Source organism: Pelophylax lessonae (assembly GCF_965119305.1).
Source record: "Pelophylax lessonae genome assembly, chromosome: 4".
Taxonomy (NCBI): domain Eukaryota; kingdom Metazoa; phylum Chordata; class Amphibia; order Anura; family Ranidae; genus Pelophylax; species Pelophylax lessonae.
In genome coordinates this window covers 639673413-639699747 of record NC_138771.1, presented here as the reverse complement: position 1 = coordinate 639699747, position 26335 = coordinate 639673413, and the positions used below count along the sequence as shown (strand labels likewise).

The window sequence follows — 26335 nt, the reverse complement described above, 5'->3', positions numbered from 1 at the left end:
GTGATGTGAGGAGACGCTGATTCCCCGGCCTTTTTAAAGCCCGTCGCGCGTGCGCACTGTGCGCCGCACGTACCGAGCTTCTTGTGTGACTGACGTCATTCCCTAGTTGTGCGCACGCGCCAGCGGGGTGCGTGCGCATCGGGAGACTGGTCGCACATTATTGGCCGCCGACACGGGAGGAAGGAACCAAGATCCCGGGAGGGGGATCTTTAGGGGAGATGGTATATTCCGAGGTTCCTAGTTTAACCCCTGGCTTGCCCAGGGGCTTTCCGTGCCGGGTGCGTTCTTCATGATTGAACAGTTTCATCAGAGGTCAATAAGTTATAACAAATATATATGTATTTTGGGAAAAATGTGCAATAAATAAAGCATAGTATATATTTATTTATATCGAATGTCATTTTAGTTTTAACAGCAGAAAGAAAAGAGAAGGAAGGGGGGCTCATTGCACCCTGGAGGACAAAAGTTTGGAGGTCCTGTGGAAATGAAGGGGAGGGGGGGGGGGGAGGGGAAGGGGGATTTTGGAATTAGTAAGAATTGGTATATGGTTGTGAATGTGTGTATTTGTAAGGGGATTTTTTCAAAAACATAAGGTGAAACTGACCTATTTTTTAGTATTACGCTTTTGGGGAGGTTTTATGTTTTAATCAGTTTTCCCTGATACAAAACCTTCCAAAAAAGGGCAATAACTTGCTATTTCGTTTAGGCCCGGGGGTATGGTGGCTTTTAGACGTTGTATCCACCGTAGTTCTATTTGGAGGAGGCGTTTGTTCCAATCCCCCCCTCTGTGGGGAATATGGATTCTGTCTAGAGCCATGAAGGTTATTTTGGGCATTTTGTAGCCATGTTGATACGCTACATGTCTTCCTAGTGGAAGGTCGGGATTATAAAGATCCATGGTGTTTACATGTTTTCCAATTCTTTTTCCCATTTCTTGTTTTGTTTTCCCAACATAGTATGCTCCGCATTCGCATCTCATCAAATAAATTACTCCCTTGACAAAGGCTACTCTGCTAGCCGAAACGCGTCGGGTCAACGTTTTGATGAATTCTCTGTGACACATCCAAGCAATCCAGCCTGGAGAAACAGAGTCTCTTTCATCAAAAATAAAGTCACACATACTGCACCACTGTCACGGAAACTCTTTTTCCAAAACCTAGCATCTTTCTATGCACCTTGGGTCTGTAACCCAAACACTTCACATCACCACAAATGTTTTTTTAAAATATCTTTATTGAATATACAATTGTATTCGCAATAAATTGCAATTATTTATTTTATACAACTGTGTATCTTTTCACTTGCCCGTAAAAGTCCCACCCCTTGGCCTGAGAAACCAACCATACCCCACGTCTAGATTTTTTCTAGCAGTTTTGCAATGACTGCTGTAGTTGCAGTGAGTGCCCTACTGCAGTGGTAGTCCACTGACTCCAGTCTAATGCACTGTCTAGCTGTTGCCTAGCTTTTTTTCTAGCAGTTTTGCACTGACTGCTCTCGTGGCAGTGAGTGACCTACTTCAGAGGTACTCCACTGACTCCAATCCCATCCACTGTCTAGCTTTTTTTCTAGCAGTTTTGCACTGACTGTTGTAGTTGCAGTGAGTGTCCTGCTGCAGAGGTCGTCCACTGACTCCAGTCCAATCCACTGTCTAGCTGTTGCCTAGATTTTTTTTCTAGCAGTTTTGCACTGACTGCTGTAGTTGCAGTGAGTGCCCTACTGCAGAGGTAGTCCACTGACTCCAATTGAATCCACTGTCTAGCTGTTGCCTAGCTTTTTTTCTAGCCATTTTGCACTGACTGCTGTAGTTGCAGTGAGTGCCCTACTGCAGAGGTAGTCCACTGACTCCGGTCCAATCCACTGTCTAGCTGTTGCCTAGCTTTTTTTATAGCAGTTTTGCACTGACTGCAGTAGTTACAGTAAGTGCACTTGCAGGGACATCAGTTTCACATCATCTGATTGTGCATTAATGCATAATAAACTGCTGCAGTAGTGCACTCGCTCACTGCAGTAGTGATTTAAAATTATTGCAGTGAGCGAGTGCACTACTGCAGCAGTTTATTATGCATTAATGCACAATCAGATAATGTGAAACTGATGTCCCTGCAAGTGCACTTTTCCTATCAGTTTTCATGCAGTTAAGGTGTGAAGAATGTTAAAAATGTTAATACATAAAGATTAACATGTTTATTAACAGATTTGTATCTAAATTTGTGTTTATTTTGCAAAATTTTGCCAATATCGGCCGATACCAATATGCGATGGCCAAAATATCGGTAACGAAACACCGATATTGGTCGATCACTAATTTGGAGCTTAATTAGATGTGTCTGCTATGCAGAACAATGTCCAGAAAAGCTTCAGGAAAGCTGGTGTCTGATGGACATTGAATGGAGACCTCATGACTCAGACCTTTAAGGTATCTGTGACTATTCTCCAAGAGTTAGAGGACTAACACCTATTGGAAGGATGCTGTTAATTAAACTTAGGCCACCAGTAGAGGTACTTAATGGGCTTATTGTCATTAGGAGGTTCCTACTGAAGTATTTAGGGTCATCGCTAGTTGCTCGGAAAGATTTTTAACGGGGAGGCTTCCCCTGAAAGGTTAGGGAGGACCACCACTAGGAGTCTGCTACATTAAAGTCAACATCCATTTTTATGGCTGATATAAGAGACCCTGTGAAATTTTGGGGTATCCTGTGACCCAAACTTTGTCTCGACAAGTGAGCATTGAAAACTAAAATGACTAAAGCCTAATTATCACTACCGGTGTGTCAGTGTATTGTCAGGTCCAGCTACAAGGAGGGTCACCACTTGGTAGGATAGGAAAGCCCATTATAAACCAGCAGCCCTAGCAGGTTGCCGGTTTATACAAGTACTCTTAAAAAAAGCAATCACAAAACTTGTAAAAACAAAACAAAACATTCAAAGATAGTATAAAATATTGAAGTAATGCAACAGTGTTTACCTGCTCCATCAGTCATAGTTCACTACACCTAAAGGTTAAAATGAATTTTCTTACAATTTCTTGCTGTTATTTTGTAATACAGTGTTAGGTACAGATACACTCATAAAATGCCAGCATTACTAAAAAAATCAATAATCGCCACCGCCACAGTCCCCACCACCACCGCCACAATCACCACCACCACCGCCGCAGTCCCCACCTCCACCACCCCAGTCACCACCGCCACAGTCCCCACCACCACCGCCACAATCACCACCACCACCGCCGCAGTCCCCACCTCCACCACCCCAGTCACCACCTCCACAGTCCCCAGCATGGTGTCCTCCAGAGTCCATGTCATGATAGTGGTGGTGCAAGTGTCCAGAATCAATGTCATGGTGGAAATCATGGTGATGGTCATGCATATCAACATGGGCCCAGCCATCGTTGCTATCACTAGAGCTGTGGCTGTAAGACATTTCCCGTATGCGGAAACTCTGCAAAAAAAAAAAAAATACACAGCTATGACAAAGGCAAATCCCATACTAAAGAGGACCTTTAGGTGACTTTACCAGGCATTATCAATAAACTCTTGACATGTCACAGCAACAGTATTTATATATTTATGTATACATACATTTATTTATTATGTACAGGACACCCAGAGTGTGACCTGGACAGCAGGTACATTTTCCCAATATTTTTGTTGTGGTCACTTTAAGGCTACATTCACACCTGAGCGTAGCGTTTTTCGCGCGTTTTTTACCGCGATTTTACCGCGATTTTTGCGGCGTTTTTTACCGCGATTTTACCGCGATTTTTACCGCGATTTTTGTGCAGGCGTTTTTAGATTGAATAGAGATCAATGGAAAACGCCTGTAATCTGCCCAAAAAGAAGCTCATGTACTTTTTTGAGCGTTGGGCGTTTTGTATACAGCTTCAAAACGCTCAGATGTAAACAGGGGCCATTGAAATGAATAGGATTTGTCTTGTTGGGCGTTTTGAGAGCTGATCCTAGAGCAGAAAAACGCCCCAAAAACGCCCCAAAACGCCTACATGTGAACGGAGCCTTAGGGGGACAGTTGTGACTTAGGGGTTCTCACTCATGCAGGATGAGGCAATTTGGGGTTGTTTGGCTAGAGAGAGGACTGATATCAGTACTTTCTTGCTTGATAATTCGTATTAGGGAACCTGAATTTCAGAGATTTGAAGAAATTTGGGTGGGAAGAACCTCCAAACCCTGACTACCAGGACTCTGGTCCCGAAGGAGTTAGGCCACCCAGCAGGGATGGCTTAAAAAGCAGCAGGGTGAAATCAGCACCTCTGTCAAGTAGAGTGGAGCCAGAGGCTCACAGGCTATGAGTAAGTGTGAGCTCTTGAACAAGCTGAGACCCTGGTTGCTGACCCCCTTATGGCCTATCTAGCATCCCTGCCACAGAGGAGCCCTAACCCCAGTGTGGAACAAACAGATTAGCAGTGAGCCTGCTGTAGAGGTTGTTGTACTAGGAATTTGGACTGTTAACTTGGCAGAAGAAAGATTTTTCTCAAATACAAAAATTGGTTGCTTTTACCAAAACAGCTGGCTGTCATTCCCAAGCTTACTCACATCACTATATACTTTGTACATACATGCTCTGTATATAACATACCAGGGGTCTCCAAACTTTCAACACAAAGGGCCAATATACTGCCCTTCAGACTTTAGGGGGGAGGGGGGGCTGGACTGTGGCTAGTGGGAGGAGAAATTGTCCTGGAGTCAGTGGGAGTAAATAAAGCATTTTTGGTACCAGTGGGATGAATCAGTGTCCTATCATTGGTGTCAGTGGGAGGAATAGTGTCCTATCATTGGTGTCAGTGGGAGGAATAGTGTTCCATCATTAGTATCAGTGGGAGGAATAGTGTCCCATCATTAGTATCAGTGGGAGGAATGGTGCCCCATCATTAGTATCAGTGGGAGGAATGGTGCCCCATCATTGGTATCAGTGGGAGGAATAGTGCCCTATCATTGGTATCAGTGGGACGAATAGTGCCCATCATTAGTACCAGTGGGAGGAATAGTGCGCTATCATTAGTATCAGTAGGAGGAATAGTTGCCCATCATTGGTATCAGTGGAAAGAATAGTGCCCCATAATTGGTGTCTGTGGAAGGAACAGTGGCCCATCATTAGTATCAGTAGGAGGAATAGTGCCCCATAATTGGTTTTAGTGGAAGGAATAGTGTCCATCATTAGTATCAGTGGAAGGTATAGTGCCCCATCATTGGTGTCAGTGGAAGGAAAAGTGCCTATCATTAGTATCAGTGGGAAGAACAGTGGCCCAATATTAGTATCAGTAGGAGGAATAGTGCCCCATCATTTGTGACAGTGGGAAGAATAGTGCCCCATCATTAGTATCAGTAGGCGGAATAGTGCCCCATCATTGGTGTCAGTGGGAGGAATAGTGCCCCATCATTGGTGTCAGTGGGAGGAATAGTGCCCCATCATTGGTAGCAGTGGGAGAAATAGTGCCCCATAATTGGTGTCAGCTTAAGGAATAGTGCTTATCATTAGTATCAGTGGGAGGAATAGTGCCTCATCATTTGTGTAAGTGGGAAGAATAATGCCCCATCATTAGTATCAGTAGGCGGAATAGTGCTCCATCATTGGTGTCAGTGGGAGGAATAGTGCCCTATCATTTGTGTAAGTGGGAAGAATAATGCCCCATCATTAGTATCAGTAGGCGGAATAGTGCTCCATCATTGGTATCAGTAGGGGGAATAGTGCCCCATAATAAGTATCAGTGGGAGGAATAGTGCCCCATCATTAGTATCAGTGGGAGGAATAGTGCCCCATCATTAGTATCAGTGGGAGGAATAGTGCCCCAACATTGGTGTCAGTGGGAGGAATAGTGCCCCATCATTAGTATCAGTGGAGGAATAGTGCCCCATCATAGGTGTCAGTGGGAGGAATAGTGCCCATCATTAGTATCAGTAGGAGGAATAGTGCCCCCTCATTAGTATCAGTGGGAGGAATAGTGCCCCATAATTGGTGTTAGTGGAAGGAATAGTGTCCATCATTAGTATCAGTGGGAGGAATAGTGCCCCATAATTGGTGTTAGTGGAAGGAATAGTGTCCATCATTAGTATCAGTGGGAGGTATAGTGCCCCATCATTGGTGTCAGTGGAAGGAATAGGGCCTATCATTAGTATCAGTGGGAGGAACAGTGGCCCATCATTAGTATCAGTGGGAGGAATAGTGCCCCATCATTGGTGTCAGTGGGAGGAATAGTGCCCATCATTAGTATCAGTGGGAAGAATAGTGCCCCATCATTGGTGTCAGTGGGAGGAATAGTGCCCATCATTAGTATCAGTGGGAGGAATAGTGCCCCATCATTGGTATCAGTGGAGGAATAGTGCCCCATCATTGGTATCAGTGGGAGGAATAGTGTCCCATCATTGCTGTCAGTGGGAGGAGTCATTTCCCATCATTCAGCTTCGGGTGTGGCTGCTGCAAGGTTCTCTGGCTGTGTGTCTGGAGCTGCTCCAGGTGATCTGTTTGAGAGGGGAGTCTGGTAAAATCTCTCCCAGCCCTGCTGGCCCCTATCTGGGGAGGCCATGCAGGCCAGCGGGGCCTCTCCTGCTGGAAGCTCTCAGCCATCCCCTGGACGGATGGATGGCACCCCTGCTCCTGGACAAGCCGTGGTTGGTGATCTCTCTGCACCTGGTGAGGATGAAGATGCTGGATCCATTCGGGAGCGAGTGGTGGCCGGGATCAAAGTCCTCAACAGGGAAAGAGACAAGATCTACAAGCTTAGAGCGGATTTAAAGCGCCCGAGAAAGCAGTGTGAAGGCTTGTTCAGCAAGAACCGTGGATCCATGGATTCAGAGGTCCATTTGGCTAAGGTCCGTGTGGAACATCAGGAAACCATCGTGGCCACGATGGAAGGCAGGGATGGTCCTTTCAGGGAGAAGTTTGGCAACGACCGAAGGTTTGCAAAGATGGAGGAGGAGACCCCCAGTTCTGACCCCCTTCCCCCTCAAGGTGAGGTAAGCAGCCCATTGCCATCTCAGGGCTCAGGAGGCATGCTAAAGGTAATCCAGGTAATGGAGTCTCCAGTGCAGGGAGATAAGCTGGTGTTTGGTGGTGTGGAGGACTTGCCGGATCATGTACCTGATAAGATAAAGGCTATCAAGCCTCAGGTAATAGACAAAACTATTTTTGTGCCTTTTAGCACCTTGCCTAATTCTGAGGGTTTTCCCAGTGGCACCCAGGGTGATACCCCTATGCTCAGCAATGCTTTGCCTGCTGAGGAAATGTTACGTTTAAAAAATTACATTTCTGCTCAGGAACTACAAAACCCAGAAGAGCCGATTAACCCTGCTTCTGCTGAGCCCAAAACTGTTTCAGTAATAGCTAACCAGGACTCTACAGCGCAGCAGCAGGAGGCACTTGGTACTGCATCAGAAACATTTATACCTAATAACATTGCAGGTGTGGTGGAACCCACCATTGTATGTGCAACTGATAATACTGCTGGTTTAGGACAAGCTGGTAATAATAATAATAGTAATATACCTGATAATGTGACATCAGTGTGGGGTCTTGGCCCTAATAAACCTACATTTGCACAGGTGGTAAGCTGTGCTCCTGGCAATATCATTAAGCCAGGGATACAATCTAGGAGGAGCTCTGCTTCCAATCACGGTTTTCCCTTGCAGGCTGCCACTATGAGCCACATTGGATCTGGTCTTGGATCTATGGCTTCTGCTGGGGGTCCAAAGCGGAACATAGTCCTCCTTAAATGGGAAGGTGGTGCAGTCCCTCTAGCACGGCGTATGGTGGTGGACCTGATTTTAGATATGGGTTTTGGGGCTAATGACCTATATGCCCTGATACATGTGGCTGGAAGCCGGGAGTACACGGTTAGTTTCACCAGACCAGAGGGTCTTGACTTGTTCTGGGAACGATATATATGGCTCGGTGTAGGTCAAGACCCGAATGGGAAGGTCTGGTGCCAGTGGCAGTTTCCCAAAGGTCAACAGTAAAGAAAATTACTATTATCCTAACAAATGAGAGTGTTCCTGCTCGGGACTTAGAGGTCTGGTTGAGAAATTATGGGGATGTTTTGACCAGGCCAGATAAAATTAATGATGAACGTGGCATCTGGACTGGGGGTTGGTCGGTAACGGTCAGGTTGGCTAGGGATGGGAATGTTGTTCGTCACCTGCCCTCCTCTGCCTTTATAGGGAGGGATAGGATGACTATTTTGTATCCTGGTCAGCCAAAACTGTGTCACCGCTGTGGAGAAAAGGGCCATTTTAGCTCCTCTTGTTCAGCACTGATCTGTTCAGTGTGTCGGGGACAGGGTCATGTGGCCAGGGACTGCACCCAGGCCATAAGGTGCAACCTGTGCCTGCTCCTTGGCCACCCCTACAGCCGATGTCCTGAAGCCTGGCATAATATGGATAGAGAGGTGATAGATGACCTGTTAAGGCTGGACAGGTTGGAGGATGAGGCCCCTGGTGTACCATCCTCCTCTGCGGTGACTGACCCCCCTGGTCCTGTTCAAGATCCCTCCCTAGTCCCTGTGCCCACCCCTCCTGTATCTGTAAGTATTCCTTCTGTGTCTGTCCCTGTGTCCCCCCAGCCTACTGTACTTGCTCCTCTTGTGTCAGAACCTTCCAAGTCTGTGCCCCCCCCCCGAGTCAGTTATTCCCGATCAGTCTTCCCTTCCTAAGTGTGACCTTAAAGAAGCACCCCACCCACCAGTGGTAGAGGGTACCAAAAAGGGTGCTGCTGCAGCTTCCTCTGTAAAGAAGTCTTCTGTGAAGACTTCAAAGAAGAAGAAGAAAACAAGAGATGAAAGCATCTCTGAATCTGACCTGCAGTACCTGGAGGACTGAAGGAAGGTTGTAAGGCGGAAGAGACAGACGGTGAGGACAGAACAGGGACAGGATGCCCCAGTGACTGTCTACAAACGGTATGGGGCTTCTGCTTGGGATATCTCCTCATCTGGGGATTCTTCTGAGCAGAATTCAGAAATTGAAATGGAGTTGGAGGAGGCTTCAAGAAAGAGAGAGGCTTCTGGTGATGAGCAGCAGAGGGGAGCTAAGAAGCAATCCACCCTATAACCCAAATGGCGGTTCCCCCTCCGTTAAAAGTGGTGACAATAAATGTCGCCAGTATTAAGTCAGTAAGAGCTTGTTCTATGGCCTTCTTTTTGTTCAGCCAATTAGATGCTGAAATTTTATTTTTGCAGGAGACTAGGCTCACCTCCTTGGCAGATATTCATAAATCCAAGAGAGAGTGGAGGTATGGTCCAGCTTACTGGTCTCTTGCGGCCGAGCCTTATGGCGGGGTGGCGGTATTGTTTAAAACCGGCATGGTAACTGTCCGGCGGGTTATTGAGGTGGAGATTGGGAGATGTATGGTCTTAGCGGTTCTTGTGGGAGGGCAGGACCTGCGCCTAATTAATATTTATGGGCCGCACACAAAGTGGGACAGGAAATGCCTTTTTACAAGGATCAAGCCATTTCTTTTTACATCCCGGCAAGTGGTTTTTGGAGGTGACTTTAATACTGTGACTAGGCCCAAGGACAGGAAGGACTTCAATGACAGGCTGGGATATGATAGCGATTTTTTAAATAGTATGGTTAGGGATGCTGGTCTTGTGGATGTGCACATTAAGCACCTTCCGGATGATACAGGGTTCACCTTTCATCGAGGTAATAGAGTAGGATAGATGGGTTTTTTTGAAGGAGGCCTCTGCTTTCTCACCCCCAGTGGTGCAGGCAGTGGAGTTCTCTGATCACTGTATGCTATCTGTGGTCTTGAATGCTTCAGATTTCCCTCAGAGGGGCAAGGGCATCTGGCGATTAAATTCAACACTCCTTTGAGGAAGAACATGTTAGACAATCCTTTGAGGAATTCTTTCAGGCACAGGTGACCATCCTGGACTTTTGTAGCAGCAAGGCTGAGTGGTGGGAGCTGACCAAAAAGAGGATTGCTGGATTCTTCAGGGGCCTAGCCAATAAAAAACAGTTTAATAGATACATGACCTACCAACGTTTGCGGGGGAAGCTGGATATTCTTGTCTCGAGAGGAGGAGATCCTGGGGCAATCTCTGAAGTGAAAATCCTCCTCAGGAAGTGTCAATATGACCGGCATACCTCTTTGGTTCTGGAGCGGGACTATGGGAAATACCACTCGCCTGACCCTTACCAGAACTGCAAACATGGTGTAGCTGTTAAGATGGTCGTTGCCTTAAGGATAGTACAGGTTCCTTGACAAAGTCCAGGTCAGGGATCCTGGAGGTCGTGAGGTCTTTTTATGCTGAACTTCTTGGGAGGAAAGAGCTTGACCGAGACAAGATGGAAAGCTTTTTGGACTCTACTCCAGGTCTAAATGGTGGAGATGTCCCTTTGATGAATTTGACAGAAGAGATCACAGTTGAAGAGGTGACGAGGGCAATTGAACAGCTTGCCATCAAAAAGTCACCTGGACCGGATGGTCTGACGGCTGAGTTTTACAAAGCCTTTAAGTCTATTCTGGCCCCACATTTGGTAGAGATTTTTAACAGTTGTCTTGCTGAGGGGGTGCTTCCCCCTTCCATGAGACTCTCAGCTGTGATTCTTCTTTCAAAAGGTAAAGATCCTTCGATGATTGAGAATTGGCGCCCCATCAGCCTTCTCAATGTCGATAGAAAGGTACTGGCGAAGATACTTTTCTGGCGCCTATCGGCAGTAGCAGAGTCTTTGCTTTCTCGCCATCAGCACTGTTCGATCCAGGGTAGGAGCACCTTCACAGCGGTTTTAGCTGTCCGGGAGGCCTTGGAGCAGTGCAGGGCTGCAGGCTGGGGAAAGTATTTACTGGCATTGGATCAGGCAAAGGCTTTAGATCGTGTCAATCATGAGTACCTGTGGTTGCTCTTTAGTAAGTACGGTCTGCCGGGTGGTTTTGTCGATTGGTTAAAAGTCTTGTATAAGGGGGCAGAAAGCTTCCCTCTTGTTAATGGTTGGGTTGGACAGTCCTTTGAGGTTGGCTCTGGGGTGCGCCAGGGTTGTCCCCTGAGTCCCGTTCTCTATGTGTTTGCAAATGACCCCTTCATCAGGAGGCTAGAGAGCAGCATGTTGTGTGGGGTACCAGTGGGAATCCCGGGTGAGCCGCCTTTGAGGGTTGTTGCCTATGCGGATGGTGTGTCAGTTAATGTCACTGGGACAGATGAAGCGGAAGAGGTGGTCTCTCTGACATCACGGTACTCTGTAGCATCAGGCTCCAAGATCAATTAGGAAAAGAGTGACATTTTTTGGATGGGAAAGGAAGGTGAGGGGTTTGATCTCCCGGACACCTTTCCAGTGCCCCAGGAAAAAATTAAGATATTAGGCATTGAATTTGGACCTGGCGATTATGGCCTCAAAAACTGGGAAGGCAGGCTGGAAGTTGCCAATACTAAGGTGGTCAGCTGGAAGAGATGGAAGTTATCTCTAAGGGAAAGGGTTGATCTGATTAAGACTTACCTGGTACCGATCTTCTTGTATGTCAGCCCTGTCTGCATTTTGCCAGTGTCGCTCTATGCTAGGATCTATAGTGTGTTCTTCCAGATGCTATAGGGGAACAGACTGAACCCCATCAAGAGGAATGTCACCTATCTATCCAGGAGGGAGGGTGGCTTAGGTATGGTCAACCCCGTTCTTTTCTTTTCACTGCTATTTCTCAAGTTTAATATTGGTAGTATGCTTGCAGTGGAACCTCCTGGATGGGCAGGCATGTTTAGACCTTGGTTTAGGCCCTTTCTGCGACTTTGGGAAGAAGGTGGCCAAGTGAAGAATCTTAGGGGTCATCGTGGTCAGCTTCCAGCCTATGTAGCACCGTGTCTGAAGTTGCTGCGGCAGTGGCGACTGTCGGCTGAAGATCTCAGATCTGCTCCGAGGAAAGTCCTTATGAGCCGAGTCTTGAGCGAAGTCTTTCATGACCCACTGGCCTTAAGGGATTGCCCAGGCCCAAGGCCCAATTTTGAGGGAAGGGTTAATACTGATTAATTTGGCTAGAGTCCCCCTTAAATTCAGGGATCACGGGAGGCTCTATGTTCGGGGCAATTTGAAATTCCGCAGTGGAATGGATCGTGGTTGTCCTCGGGAGGTATGTACAGGTGAGGAGGAGACTATGGACCATTTTCTGCTTCGTTGCCCTTTTAACATAGAGGTATACAAACAGGTTGGGCAGGCCCTCGGTGTTCCTTTCCTCTCCAGGCTGGGTTATGCTGAGTGGGTGTACGGAGTATTCAATACTGGTGGGGGCTTTTGTTTGGATACACTTTTTTTAGTTAGCTTAGTAGTCCGTTATTACACCTGGAATGCACGGTGTCAGGTCACCCTTCGGCGTAAAATCCTTCCTGTTCAGGTGGTGGTATGTGACATTCTGCATGAGGTGGGGAAGATTCAGGTGCTTGAGAGAGACAAGTGGGGTCAGAGGGCTTGGTTGAAGGCGTGGAGGGGTTTCAAGCCTCCCTGACTGCCAGGAGTCTCTTTCCCGGGTGTGGCTTTCTGTCTCTTATCACCCTAGATTTTTTCTTAATGCTTAGTTTTTGATAAATGGCTGCATACATAGGTGATGGGTTGTGCCTCTTAGGCCCTCTCTGCTGCTTTATGTAAATAGTTTTCTAAAAATGTTGGAAGTGGATTATGTATATATTGTATATATTCTGCACATGGATGTGTATTCCTTTGTTTTCGGTTGGAATATTGTACTATAGTTCTGTTTTTTACTTTTGTATAAAATTTGTTGCTTGATTCTTTTCAATAAAAGATCAATAGTGCCCCATCATTGGTGTCAGTGGGAGGAATAGTGCCCATCATTAGTATCAGTGGGAGGAATAGTGCCCATCATTAGTATCAGTGGGAGGAATAGTGCCCCATCATTGGTGTCAGTGGGAGGAATAGTGCTCCATCATTGGTATCAGTGGGAGGAATAGTGCCCCATCATTGGTGTCAGTGGGAGGAATAGTGCTCCATCATTGGTATCAGTGGGAGCAATAGTGCCCCATCATTGGTAGCAGTGGGAGGAATAGTGCCCCATCATTGGTAGCAGTGGGAGGAATAGTGCCCCATCATTGGTGTCAGTTTAAGGAATAGTGCCTATCATTAGTATCAGTGGGAGGAACAGTGGCCCATCATTAGTATCAGTAGGGGGAATAGTGCCCCATCAGTAGTATCAGTGGGAGGAATAGTGCCCTATCATTGGTATCAGTGGGAGGAATAGTGCCCCATCATTAGTATCAGTAGGACGAATAGTGCCCATCATTAGTACCAGTGGGTGGAATAGTGTGCTATCATTAGTATCAGTAGGAGGAATAGTTGCCCATCATTGGTATCAGTAGGAGGAATAGTGGCCCATCATTGGTATCATTGGGAGAAATAGTGCCCTATCATTGGTGTCAGTGGGGGGAATAGTGACCTATCATTTGTATCAATTGGAGGAATAGCTCCCCATTGTTGGTGTCGACGAGAGGAATAGTGCCCCATCATTGATATCAGTGGGAGAAATAGTGCCCATCATTAGTATCATTGGGAGGAATAGGGCCCCATCATTGGTGTCAGTGAGAAGGATAGCTCCCCATTGTTGGTGTCAGTAAGAGGAAGAGTGCCCCATCATTGGTGTCAGTGGGAGGAATAGCACCCCATTGTTGGTGTCAATAGGAGAAATAGTGTCCCACTGTTTGATGTCAGTAGCAGGAGTTATGCCCACCATCAAGGAAAAGTGGTCCAAGGGCCGAATAAAGGCTAACAAAGGGCTGCATCTGGCCCACAGGCCACAGTTTGGAGACCACTGATAGTATACCATATGACTTTACCTAGACTGAAATAATGTCATCAGTCTGCTGCAAGCATTAGTAAGCCTCTCCCCATGATTGTGTTATGACCAGGCCTTTTTCAGAAATGTATTGTTTACAAATAAAAATCAGTATTATTTACTTGAAAATTACTTAGAACCCCAAACATTATCTATTTTATTTTTTAATTTTTTTTAGCAAAGACCCTAGAGAATAAAGTGGAGATCTTTGTAATTATTTTATGTCACACTGTATTTGCGCTCAACCAATTAGATGAGTTATATATATCAATAAATATAAAACTAATGACAAATAATCACTAATTAAATTAAGCACAAAATGCCGTGTGTGCAAATAGCAAACTAATAGTGTCAAATAGATAGATAGTGTAAATATCAAGTGCAATAACTTATTAATTGGCAACAATCATATAGGGTTAGTGTGCACATAAAAATGAATAGATATAATCATATATTAATAATAAATGAATAAATAGTATTATATATAAATAAATAAATAAATAAATAAATAAATAAGTGATCCTAAAGTGCAAAGTGACTGACTAAATAGATAGTGCAAACAAAAGTCCCAACAATAGATGATGATGGACCACAGGAAATCAGTCCAAATAGCACCGTCCAGGTAGGTATGGAATATCTGATAAATCCTACAATAGCACTTCTTCTAGTAACAGCACCTCCACCAAAATGCAGGACCACCCGGTGTGTCAAACTGCTTACCAGATATGACAGACCCCTAAATTAGAGGGGGACAGTAGAAGCCTTGATTCACAGGTATAAAGACAGGATATAAAACCAATTTCCACTGTGTTAATCCAGCTGAGTATAAATAATCCACCTTGGAGTGTTCTCAGTGCCAGGAATCGAAGCTCCTAATGGTACTAACATTCAGAAATTGGAACTGATTCTGGGTCACCTGATTGCTGTGATAGCCTCTGATTGGCTATCATAGCGTGTTTTCTCTCGCTGAATGGAGGAGAGAGATACATTGTATCTCTCTTTCTCTCTCCTTACAGAGAAAAAAAAAATATGTAAAAAAAATAATAATAATAAAAAAAATAATAATAAAAAAAATAAATAAAAAAAATACCTAGATCAAGGTTTGATCTGGGTCAGTGCCAGGGTAAGTATTTAGCTCAGGGTCAGTATTTTTTCGGGCAGGATTTTTTTTTTTTTTAAATTAGTGTCAGTGTGCTTTAGGTAGAATAAAAAAAATGCAAAATGTTCACCATTGTTTCTGGGCTGTACATACACATATGGGGTATTGCTAAAATCGCCAGGAGCAGGAGAATTTCTCTTGGGTTGTTCTTTGGTGAAAAGTTACTGTATGGTAGTAGCAAGAAATAAACAGCTAAATTTATTTATTTATTTATTTTTTTACTATTTTGGGCCAGTTTTCTTTTGATAATTTAAAAAAATCAGGAGATAACCATGTAATACCAAATGAAAGCTCAATTTGTCCTGAAAAAAACAAGGTATAATCAACTTGGATGCACAAAGTAGTTGTGATGATATGTGTAGTTTTACTAACATATGTAAAAATTGCAAAATTGTGCTTAGGCATTAACATTTGTTTTACCCTTAGGCGCAAAGGATGACTAAGAATAAGTAAGCGCAAATAAGCATGACTAAGAATAAGTAAGGACAAGAAAGGACAAATAAGGACGAGTAAGAATAGGTAAGAGCAAGAAAGGGCAAATAAGGATGAGTAAGAATAAGTAAGGACTAGAAAGGACAAATAAGGATGAGTAAGAATATGTAAGGACAAGAAAGAGCAAATAAGGATGAGTAAGAATAAGTAAGGACAAGAAAGGGCAAATAAGGACGAGTAAGAATAAGTAAAGGCAAGAAAGGACAAATAAGGACAAGCAAGAATAAGTAAAGACAAGAAAGGGCTAATACGGACGAGTAAGAATAAGTAAGGACAAAAAAGGGCAAATAAGGATGAGTAAGAATAAGTAAAGACAAGAAAGGGCAAAAAAAAGATGAGCAAGAATAAGTAAACACAAGAAAGGGCAAATAAGGATGAGCAAGAATAGGTAAGGACGAGAAAGGACAAATAAGGATGAGCAAGAATAGGTAAGGACAAGTACGAATAAGTAGGGACAAGAAAGGGCAAATAAGAATGAGTAATAGGTAAAGACAAGAAAGGGCAAAAAAGACGAGCAAGAATAGGTAAAGACAAGAAAGGGCAAAAAAGGACGAGCAAGAATAGGTAAGGACAAGAAAGGGCAAAATAGGACTGTGACGGCAGTCACTTTGGTTTAGGGGCCCGTGGAACCCAGCTTACCTTAGAGAGGTTGGGGAAATTCCTGGTTTCTGCTTAGGCCCTTCTTATGTGTAAGTCAACCTGTGTCTATTAGGGGCACAGGGTGACCGAGACAATGATGGACAACTTCTTAATGGGCACTGAGAATGGGGTTTGGATTACTTCAAATGGGACAGAAATATTTATCAACAATATCCCTTAAGAAATATATGAAGACTATTCATGGTTTGTTTGATTGGCCTCTGTTCCATGTTCTTTAATGTAGGAGCCTGACAGTCCATTGCTGGTGGCCTCCTGCTATTGTCTGTTTATTAGGGTGTTATGTGTTTTCTGCTAAGCATGTCTGTCCTATTGTTAATTGTTAATTGGGTCAACTATTGTCTGATTATTCACAACATTGTCTGGGTTGGCATTGAGTGACCTAGGCTGGTATAAGTGAATAGTTAATTAGCTCAATGTAATTAAATCAAAAATGAATTGCTTGTGGGGAAGTAGTATACGGTTTGTGTTTTCTGTTCCTTAGTTATGTTAATTATATTTCTGTATACAATTTCTTTTGCATGCAATAATGTAATAAAGCTCACTTGACCTGGTAGGGTATATATTCTTTGTGATTTTGTTTAATAAACAGTTCCAGTTTCATACAAGCTATGTGTCGGCTAGTCTTGTATGGTGAGGCTATAATATCTGATATAAATGTTCAGACTGGAGGAAGACGTATACTGACGGAAGCACTCAAGCGGAGTGTGGGACAGTTCCGTTCAAATCTCCAGCTGTATGTTGGCAGTCTCTACCAATCTTCTGTAGCACTAAATATACATAATATTATGTGAGACCCTCTGGGGAGGTCAGGCTAAAGCCTTCTCCTCACCATTTCCTAGACCTTCAGTCTTTAGGGGGCTGGACTGTTGCCAGTGGAAGTGAAAATGTTCTGGCATCAGTGGGAGCCATGGAAGGAGAGGAAGAAAGCCGCTCAGGTGCATATGTCTGAACCCGGTGCTGGTCGGATCCGCCATCCAGGAAAGTGCAATTAGAAATGTAAGACCGCACTCAGGGTTAAATGAAAACGATAATCCTTTTATTCCTCAAAACATGTTGCAGACAGACAGTGTATACAGGAACAGACGTGTCCGGAGGTTAATGCGTTTCACGACTTGGAATGTCGCTTACTCATAACCAAACTGTGTGGTTATGAGTAAGCGACATTCCAAGTCGTGAAACGCGTCAACCTCCGGACACGTCTGTTCCTGTATACACTGTCTGTCTGCAACATGTTTTGAGGAATAAAAGGATTATCGTTTTCATTTAACCCTGAGTGCGGTCTTACATTTCTAATTGCATCAGTGGGAGCCAGCTTGGTGCTCAGTGGGAATAAAAAAAAAATGAATAATGCCTGTTGTTTATTAGGGGGAGGAATAGTGACCCATCATTGATCATTGGTATCAGTAGTTGTAATAGTGATCCATCATTGGTGTCAGTTGGAGGAATAGTGCCTCATAACTGGGATCAGTTGGAGGAATAGTGAACCATCATTGGTGTCAGTGTGAAGAATTGTGCCTGTTTGTTGTATCAGTGGGAGAAGAGTGACCCATCATTGGTGTTATTAGGAAGAATGGTGCCCCATCATTGGTATCAGTGGAAAGAATAGTGCCCAATCTTTGGTGTCAGTGGGAGGAATAGTGCCTCATCATTGGTGTCAATTGGAGGGATAGTGCCTCACCATTTGTACCAGTGTAAGAAATAGTGCCCCATCATTGGTATCAATAGAAGGAATACTGAACCATCATTGGTTATAGTGGTAGGAATAGTGCCCCATCAATGGGGTCAGTGGGAGGAATAGTGCCCCATCATTGGTGTCAATTGGAGGGATAGTGCCTCATCATTTGTACCAGTGTAAGAAATAGTGCCCCATCATTGGTATCAATAGAAGGAATACTGACCCCTCATTGGTATCAGTGGAAGGAATACTGACCCATCATTGGGGTCAGTGGGAGGAATAGTGCCCCATCATTAGTATCAGTGGGCGGAATAGTGATCCATCATTGGTGTAAATTGGAGGAATGGTGCCCCATCATTGGTATCAGTGGTAGGAATCGTGCCCCATCTTTGGTGTCATTTGAGGAATAGTGACCCACTGTTGGTGTCAATTGGTGGAATAGTGGTCCATCATTTGTGTCATTGTAAGGAATAGTGCCTCTCCATTGGTTATCAGTTAGAACATTTGTGCCCCATCATTGGTTATCAGTTAGAGCAATTGTGCCCCATCATTAGTTATATATTAGAGCAATTGTACCCCATTATTTGTGTTAATGTAAGGAATAGTGCCTCATTGTTGGCGTCAGTGGGAGGAACAGTGCCTCACCATTGAATAGTGGAGTGGGAGGAATTATTCCACACTGTTGGTGTCAGTAGGAGCTATAGTACCTTGTATTAGTGTGAGAAATGGTGCCCAAAGGCCAAATAAAGGCAAACAAAGGGTCGTATCTGGCCCTTTGCCTGCAGTTTGGAGATCAGTGTCCTAGTACCGCAATGGCTTGTAAGAGCACTACCAATGGACAGGACTATGGCATTTAGAGGAGCTGCTGAAGCATCATTCTTCTTTCAATATTGTTGTATCTACTAGGATTGTATGGACTCCCTGCTCTCTCTAGTCTGACCTTCTAGCAGCCCTGAGACCAGCCTGGCCCTTTCCACTCACCATATAGAGGTAGGCTGCCAGAATCACAGCTTTCAGAGTGGCCTCCATGTTCAGTGGGAAGTGGAAGATGACCTGAGAAGACTTCCCTTCCTTCTCTTTGGTGATGACAGCCACAGGCTGAGAGCTGTTTATGCCGAGTATCTGAAGGGTAGAAGCAGATTACATCAACGATGAGCTGCAAGCAGATAGAAAACACACACACAAATGCTTCTGTTTAATAATACAACCTTGAAGTGGTATTAAAGTAGTTGTAAAGTCAGAAGTTTTTTTTTTATCTTGTCTTTATGGACCTTGCTTTGTGCACTGGTCCAAATCATTTGGTGGAGGGGAGATTATGGTGTGGGGTTGTTTTACAGGGATTAGGCTTGGCCTCTTAGTTCCAGTAAAGGGAACTCTTAAGTGGTCAGCATACCAACACATTTTGGACAATTCCATTCTCCCAATTTTGTGGGAACAGTTTGGGGATGGTCCCTTCCTGTTCCAATATGACTGCGCACCAGTGCACAAAGTAAGGTCCATAAAGACATGGATGAGCAAGTTTTGGGTGGAGGAACTTGACTGGCCTACACAAAGTCCTGACCTCAACCCTATAGAACACCTTTGGGATGAATAAGAGCGGAGTCTGTGAGCCTACTTGTCCAACATCAGTGCCTGACCTCACAAATGCGCTTTTGGAAGAATGGTTAAACATTCCCATAGACACACTCCTAAACCTTGTGGACAGCCTTCCCAGAAGAGTTGAAGCTGTTATAGCTGCAAAGGGTGGGCCAACTCAATATTGAACCCTTACGGGCTAGGACTGGGATGCCAGTAAAGTTCATGTGTGTGTAAAGGCAGGCGTCCCAATACTTTTGGTAATATAGTGTATTTTGTATGCAGGCAACTGGTTGGTTGAAACCTGCAGCTCATATATACATATATACACCGTTCAGCTATAACATTATGACCACTGACAAGCAAAGAGAATATCTCGTTAAAATGGCATCTGAAAATTGGTGGGATGTATTAGGCAGCAAGTGAACATGCTGTCCATGAAGCTAATGTGGTTAAAGCAGAAAAAAATGGACATCGCAGTGTGTTGTGTATGGGGCTGTGAACCCATGACCCACAGCCAAAAGCTTCTACAATGGTCACATGAACATCAGAACTGGCCTACGGAGCAATGGAAGAAGGTGGCCTGGTCTGATGAATCAAGTCTTCTAACAGTGGTCCTCAACCCTGGCCTACAGGGCACACTAACAGGCCAGGTTTGCAAGATAACTGAAATACATCCCAGGTGATATCATTTGCTGCTCAGTGATTGCAGTACTCTAGTCTGCATCTCCCCAAGGTAATACTTAAAATCTGGCCTGTTAGTGGGCCCTGAGGACCAGAGTTGAGGACCACTGTTCTATTACATCATGTGGATGGTCGGATGCGTGTGCATCACTTGCCTGGGGAAAAGGTGCGTTATAAAAAGGCAAGTCGGCAGAGGCAGTGTGATGCTTCGGGCAATGCTCTACTGGGAAACCTTGGGTCCTGCCATTCATGTTGGATGTTACTCTGGTGTCCATGCCTCAATGGGTCAGGGCTGTTTTAGCAATAGGGGGCCATACTAAATATTAGATGGGTGGTCATAATGTTATGGCTGATCGGTGTATATGACACAGGATTCCCACAGTACAAAGAGTTATTTAAAGAGTCAGCACTGCAGTCAAGGTTAATGGATAGGAGCGCTTCTGCTAGAAGGGTCCCCAGGACGCTTGTAATCTATTGGGATCATCTGAGGACAAAGCTGGTAGGGTAAGGGCTGCTGAAAGAAATAACGGGGCCCCGTTCAGCCTAACAGGGCCCCATTCTTCTGAAAATATCAACTTATATATTTGATAAAATGCAATGGCCGCGCTGCTATGTTTGCCGCCATGGAAGAAAATATACCCCATCGAACAAGACCCATTTAAGCGAATAGTGGCAAGGAGGCAATATCTGCCCCCCTACAGTGAGCAATCAGTACCAATCGCTCACTATGTTCATTCAGGCTGGTGTGTCCAGTCAGGATGGTGAGCCCCCCACTCACCATTCTGAAATAACCCCCCCCCCCCCCCCTGTTGGCCCTCAGAAGCTGCCGACGGGAGAGGAGTGAAACCAGCAGTACTGCGGGGAAAGGGGTACACAGGGTTTACAGACAGCAGGGAGTACAGAGACTAGAACCAATCCCCCTGCAGCACAACTGGAGGGGGAGAAAAAAAAGTATTAGCTGGCAGCACTGTACAAGAGTCACAAGTGTTAGCAGTAAGACCCTCCTGCTGGGCAGGTGCCCGGGCCCCCCTTTTGAACTCATGAGGCCTGGGCCCAGTACAGGAGGGCTGGCTGTACTGCCTTCTTAGCGGCCCCGGGTAGGGTACTTGAGCAGAACTTTTCAACTTCAGTAGTTTTCTCCTTTCAAACAGGCTGTCTCTCAGTAAAACTGTTGATAAAGTCGTACAGAGTTAGGGGGAGGAGTCTCTGCTCTGACTCATTGATTTGTGCATGTAAGATTTAGCTTGAGCTGCTGAGCTCTGTAAACAGGATTTCTTATGCCAAAGAAAGTAAGGAGGAGTTGAAAAACATGAATACAAAATATTTGTATGCGATATTTCATCATTTACAGCCAGCAGATGGCATTGTGCACTCCTTGTCACATGTTTACTTGTCTATTCTTAGCTGCTGTGTTGTAACAGCTTGTTGCTTACAACCCTCAACAGTTCAATTCAAAAATAAACACAGGAGTGAATAAGTCAGAGCAGTGCCCTTCTGTTTATCTCATTATGGCTCAATCTGAGGTTTTTAATTAAGAGAAAATCTGACCACGAGGTTGGGGAGGAGCCAGTGCTCTGACTCATTGGCTTTTGTGTATAATTTCAGCATGAAATTCAAATTTTCTTCCGCTGCCCAACCCAGTAAAAGCCTCACCTCAATAATACTGTCATTGTTGGAGTCCACGGATACAGGCAGCTTGGCACTGAACACCGGCTCTCCGTCCCCCCTCTCGATGGAAACATTCATATTGCTGGAGGAGGTGACAATCCTGACAATCCCGATGTGGTGAGCAGACTGAGCACTAACTTTCAGCTGAGGGGCAGCAACATAACATAAAAGAAATAACAATATAGCAATAATATGACAATATAACAAAACTTAATATAACATAATATATTTCATAAATAACAATTTAACAACAATTACATACAACAATATAGTCATAACATAATAACATAATATATACATAATGACATAACAAATAAAATATAGCAATACACCAATAAAAATAACGTATATAACATAATATATACATAACTTAACACAACAATATAAGATGATAACTTTCATACTAAAGGGAACCTGAACTGAGAGAGTATGAAAACTGCCACTGATGACCTCTTCTTCTGAAAATGCCATTTGACCTGGCTATCATGATGATCCAAAAACATGGAGCTTAGCAATACAGCGCATCAATGTACTTGAGGGAGTGAAGTGGTTAGAGACAGGCTGGAGATGAGATGTACAGGATTGGGGGGGGGGGGGGGTGAAAGGGTTAAAAAAAAAAATCCCGCAATCATGAAAGTCCCTCATCCTAATTGGCTGCCGGCCCCTTTTTTGATAAAATACTTCCTTCCCCTCTTCCGTTGTGAAGAAAGGGGAGGGCTCTCAGATGTAAACATTGTTTTACATTTACATTTACATTGTTTACATTTGTGATCCCTGTGATTGGTCAGCAAAGGTATCACAAGGTATGGAGCCGCTCAACCTGGCTCTGTGCACTGTGTCTGTGATGTAAGCTGTCCGATGATGGCTCAGATCACAAGCTATTAAAGGGCACCCTTGCCACCCGGGGGCAATTTCTGCAGTGCCATTTATAAAATCATCCACCACTTCATCATTTTACAACATACAGCGGAAGAGAAGTGGTACTAAATTCAAACCGAATTTACTTGCTTGTCCCGGGGCAGTGACTCAGGCAAATAGCATTTACAGAAGTAGATTTGCAAAGGCAGCCCTCATATTCTTCCCCCTACAAAAATGGTATACTTCATTTAGACTGCAATTTATTAGATTCGATTAACGCCCATGCTGTTTGGGAATGGATAGAATGAAAACTAACTAGAAAAGGAAGCACAGGTTTGTGGAATGGCTAAACTGCAGAAACAATTTTTTGAAAGTTGACATCACGGTCCTGCACCATGATCTCTCATCTGTTATAACGGGAAAGGTGGAGCCAGTCATTTTTATAGGGGGGTGTAAGGAGTACAAACGTGGAATTATTTACTGTATTTGTAAAGGGGCTGTAATGATCATTTCCCACAGCAAATTACCAGTCCCTGATCATCTCCTGCAGCATGTCCCCAGTCCCTGATCATCTCCTGCTGAAAGTCCCCAGTTTCTGATCATCTCCTGCAGCATGTCCCCAGTCCCTTAATCATCTCCAGCAGAAAGTCCCCAGTCAATAATCATCTCCTGCAGCATGTCCCCAGTCCCTGATCATCTCCTGCAGAAAGTCCCCAGTTTCTGATCCTCTCCTGCAGCATGTCCCCAGTCCCTGATCATCTCCTGCAGAAAGTCCCCAGTCCCTAATCATCTCCTGCAGCATGTCCCCAGTCCCTGATCATCTCCTGCAGCATGTCCCCAGTCCCTGATCATCTCCTGCAGCATGTCCCTAGTCCATGATTATTTCCCACCGCATGTTCCCAGTCTTTCATTATCTCCTGCAGCATGTCTCAGATTCTGACCATCTCCTGCAGCAAGTCCCCAGTCTCTGATCATCTCCTGCTGCATGTCCCCAACCCCTCATCATCTCCTGCAGCATGTCCCCAGTCCCTGATTATTTCCTGCATCAAGTTCCCATTCTTTCATCATCTACTGCAACATGTCCCCAGTTTCTGATCATCTCCTGCAGCATGTCCCCAGTCCCTAATCATTTCCAGCAGCAAGTTCCCAGTATTTCATCATCTCCTGCAGCATGTCCCCAGTCTCTGATCATCTCATGCAGCATGTCCCCAGTCTCTGATCATCTCCTGCAGCATGTCCCCAGTCTCTGATCATCTCATGCAGCATGTCTCTGATTATCTCCTGCAGCATGTCCCCAGTCTCTGAGTATCTCCTGCAGCATGTTCTTAGTATCTCACTATCTCCTGCAGCATGTCTCCAGTCTTTGATAATCTCTTGCAGCATTTATCCAGTCTTTCATCATCTCCTGCAGCATGTCCCAGTCTTTCATCATCTCCTGCAGCGTATCTTTAATATCTCACCATCTTCTGCAGCATGTCCCTAGTATCTGATTATCTCCTGCAGCATGTCCCTAGTATCTGATTATCCCCTGCAGCATGTGCTCAGTATCTCACCATCTCCTGCAGCTGGTCAGCAGTCTCTGATCATCTCTTGCAGCATGTCAGCAGTCTCTGATTATCTCCTGCAGCATGTCAACAGTCTCTGATCATCTCCTGCAGCATGTCATCGGTCTCTGATTATCTCCTGCAGCATGTCAGCAGTCTCTGATTATCTCCTGCAGCATGTCAGCAGTCTCTGATCATCTCCTGCAGCATGTCAGCAGTCTCTGATTATCTCCTGCAGCATGTCAGCAGTCTCCGATCATCTCCTGCAGCATGTCAGCAGTCTCCGATCATCTTCTGCAGCATGTCAGCTGTCTCTGATCATCTTCTGCAGCATGTCAGCAGTCTCTGATCATCTCCTGCAGCATGTTTTAAGGATGAATGTTTATGTTGAACTTTTACAGGAACAGAATACTTACATAGGTTTGCCCTCCGCAGCACTCGCCATCGGAGGTCACGTAAAGGGAAACCACGTCCCTCTTGCACGGATCACGAAGTCGCAGGTTTAGTGAAGGTCCACAGCACTCAAACTCATATCCTACAGTGAACAGATTCTGCCCGTTCTTGGTCTGAAAAACTGAATGATGCGTGAGGTCAACAACTGCTAAAGGGCTCCTCTAAACACAGACACTATGCTAGGAGCGTCATGTATTAAAGATAAGCTCCTGCTGAAGGTAAGGATGAGCAGGGTTCACCTGACTTTGCCAACGACATCCTTCTCGCCTGCCCTGCCTACCCGAGACACACATCAGAATCTCGAAAAATGGACTTGTCTCCGAGATGGAGCTTCCTGTGGATGGTCAATAAAAGTCCAGCTCCAGCAACTTTTCCTTTTTTTTTTAGAAATGCATACCTCCCAACTTTTTGAGATAGGAGTAACGGACACCTATTGGCAAAAGTATGTAGGCATAGGACACACCCCCTGCCACACCCCCTTAGAGAAGAATAATACAAATAAATATTGATTAAACCCATAAGTGCTTTTTTTTTTTTACCACTATTATTCCTTTATATTGGCTTTTGAAATTTACAAATGCAGCAAATTAGAAATTGGATGAAAGGTTTAGCACTGGGAAACACTTTTTAAGAGATAAAAAATGCATTTTATATACAACTATATAGATCAGACCAAAATGAGGGACAAAAGAGGAGGAAAGAGAGACAGAGGGACTTTGATCCAAATCAGGGACAGTTGGGAGCTAAGTTAGTTCATTTCAGTAATTCAATTCAAAAAGTGAAACTCATATTTTATATAGATGTGTTACACATAGAATGATATATTTCCTTATTCAATTTTTTTATTAACCAGTTGCCGACCGCCGCACGACTATTTACTGCGGCGGTCAGCCCCGGCCAGGCAGAGTGACGTAGATCTACATCGCTCGCCTGTCACTTCCTTGTGAGCCAATAGCGGGCGGGCGCACGCCCGCCACGGCTCGTTCACAGGGAAGTCAGTGCGTGTGACCCGATGTCCGCCGGTCACTCGCCGATCGTCGGTACAGAGGGAGAAAGTCAGGCGGCTGATGTAAACAAGCCGCCTGTCATTCTCCCCTGTGTAGAAACCGTGATCATACGGTTCTACTATGTAGGACCGTTGATCACTGTTCCTACACTAGTAGCCACAGCCAATCACAGTAAAAAACACACCCCTAGGGACACACTTAACCCCTCCCTCCCCAATAAAGTTAACCCCTTCCCTGCCAGTGTCATTTTGCAGTAACAGTGCATATGTATAGCACTGATTACTGCAGTAATGTCACTGGTAACCCCAAAAGTGTCAAAAATGTCAGTCAAGGGTCCGATCTGTCCGCCGCAATGTCGCAGTACCGCAAAAAAAATCGCAGATCGCCGCCATTACGCGTTAAAAAAAACACCAAAAATGACAAAAATCTTTCCCTTTGTTAGTAAACGCAATAACTTTTGCGCAAACCAATCAAAATACGCTTTTTGCAATTTTTTTTACCAAACATAGGTAGCAGAAAACAAATTGGCCAAAAATGTTAAAAAATTTTGATTTTTACATTTTTTGGGGGGGAATTTCATATAAAAAATGTGAAAAATATTGTTATTTTTGCAAAATTTACACTCTTTTTTTGTTTATAGCGCAAAAAGTAAAAAGCTCACAGGTGATCAAATACCACCAAAAGAAAGCTCTGTTTGTGAGAAAAAAAGGACGTCAAATTTGTTTAGGTACAGCGTCGCACGACCGCGCAATTGTCCGTTAAAGTCACGCAGTAAAAAATCGCAAAAAAA

At 44.6% G+C, this 26335-nt stretch overlaps 1 protein-coding gene across 1 annotated transcript in view; it reads right to left on the bottom strand.

Annotated features, from left to right (window-relative positions):
- Positions 1 to 26335, bottom strand: part of LOC309552893 (phospholipid scramblase 3-like) — a gene marked incomplete at its 3' end in the record, with an annotated part of 205367 nt that overhangs the window by 111131 nt on the left and 67901 nt on the right. Inside the window, exons 5-6 of the mRNA XM_082253801.1 lie at positions 24502 to 24659; positions 21669 to 21827 (exon numbers count right to left, since the gene is read on the bottom strand). Of these exons, the coding sequence (XP_082109927.1) occupies positions 21669 to 21827; positions 24502 to 24659 (317 nt within the window). The remainder of the gene's footprint in view (positions 1 to 21668; positions 21828 to 24501; positions 24660 to 26335) is intronic.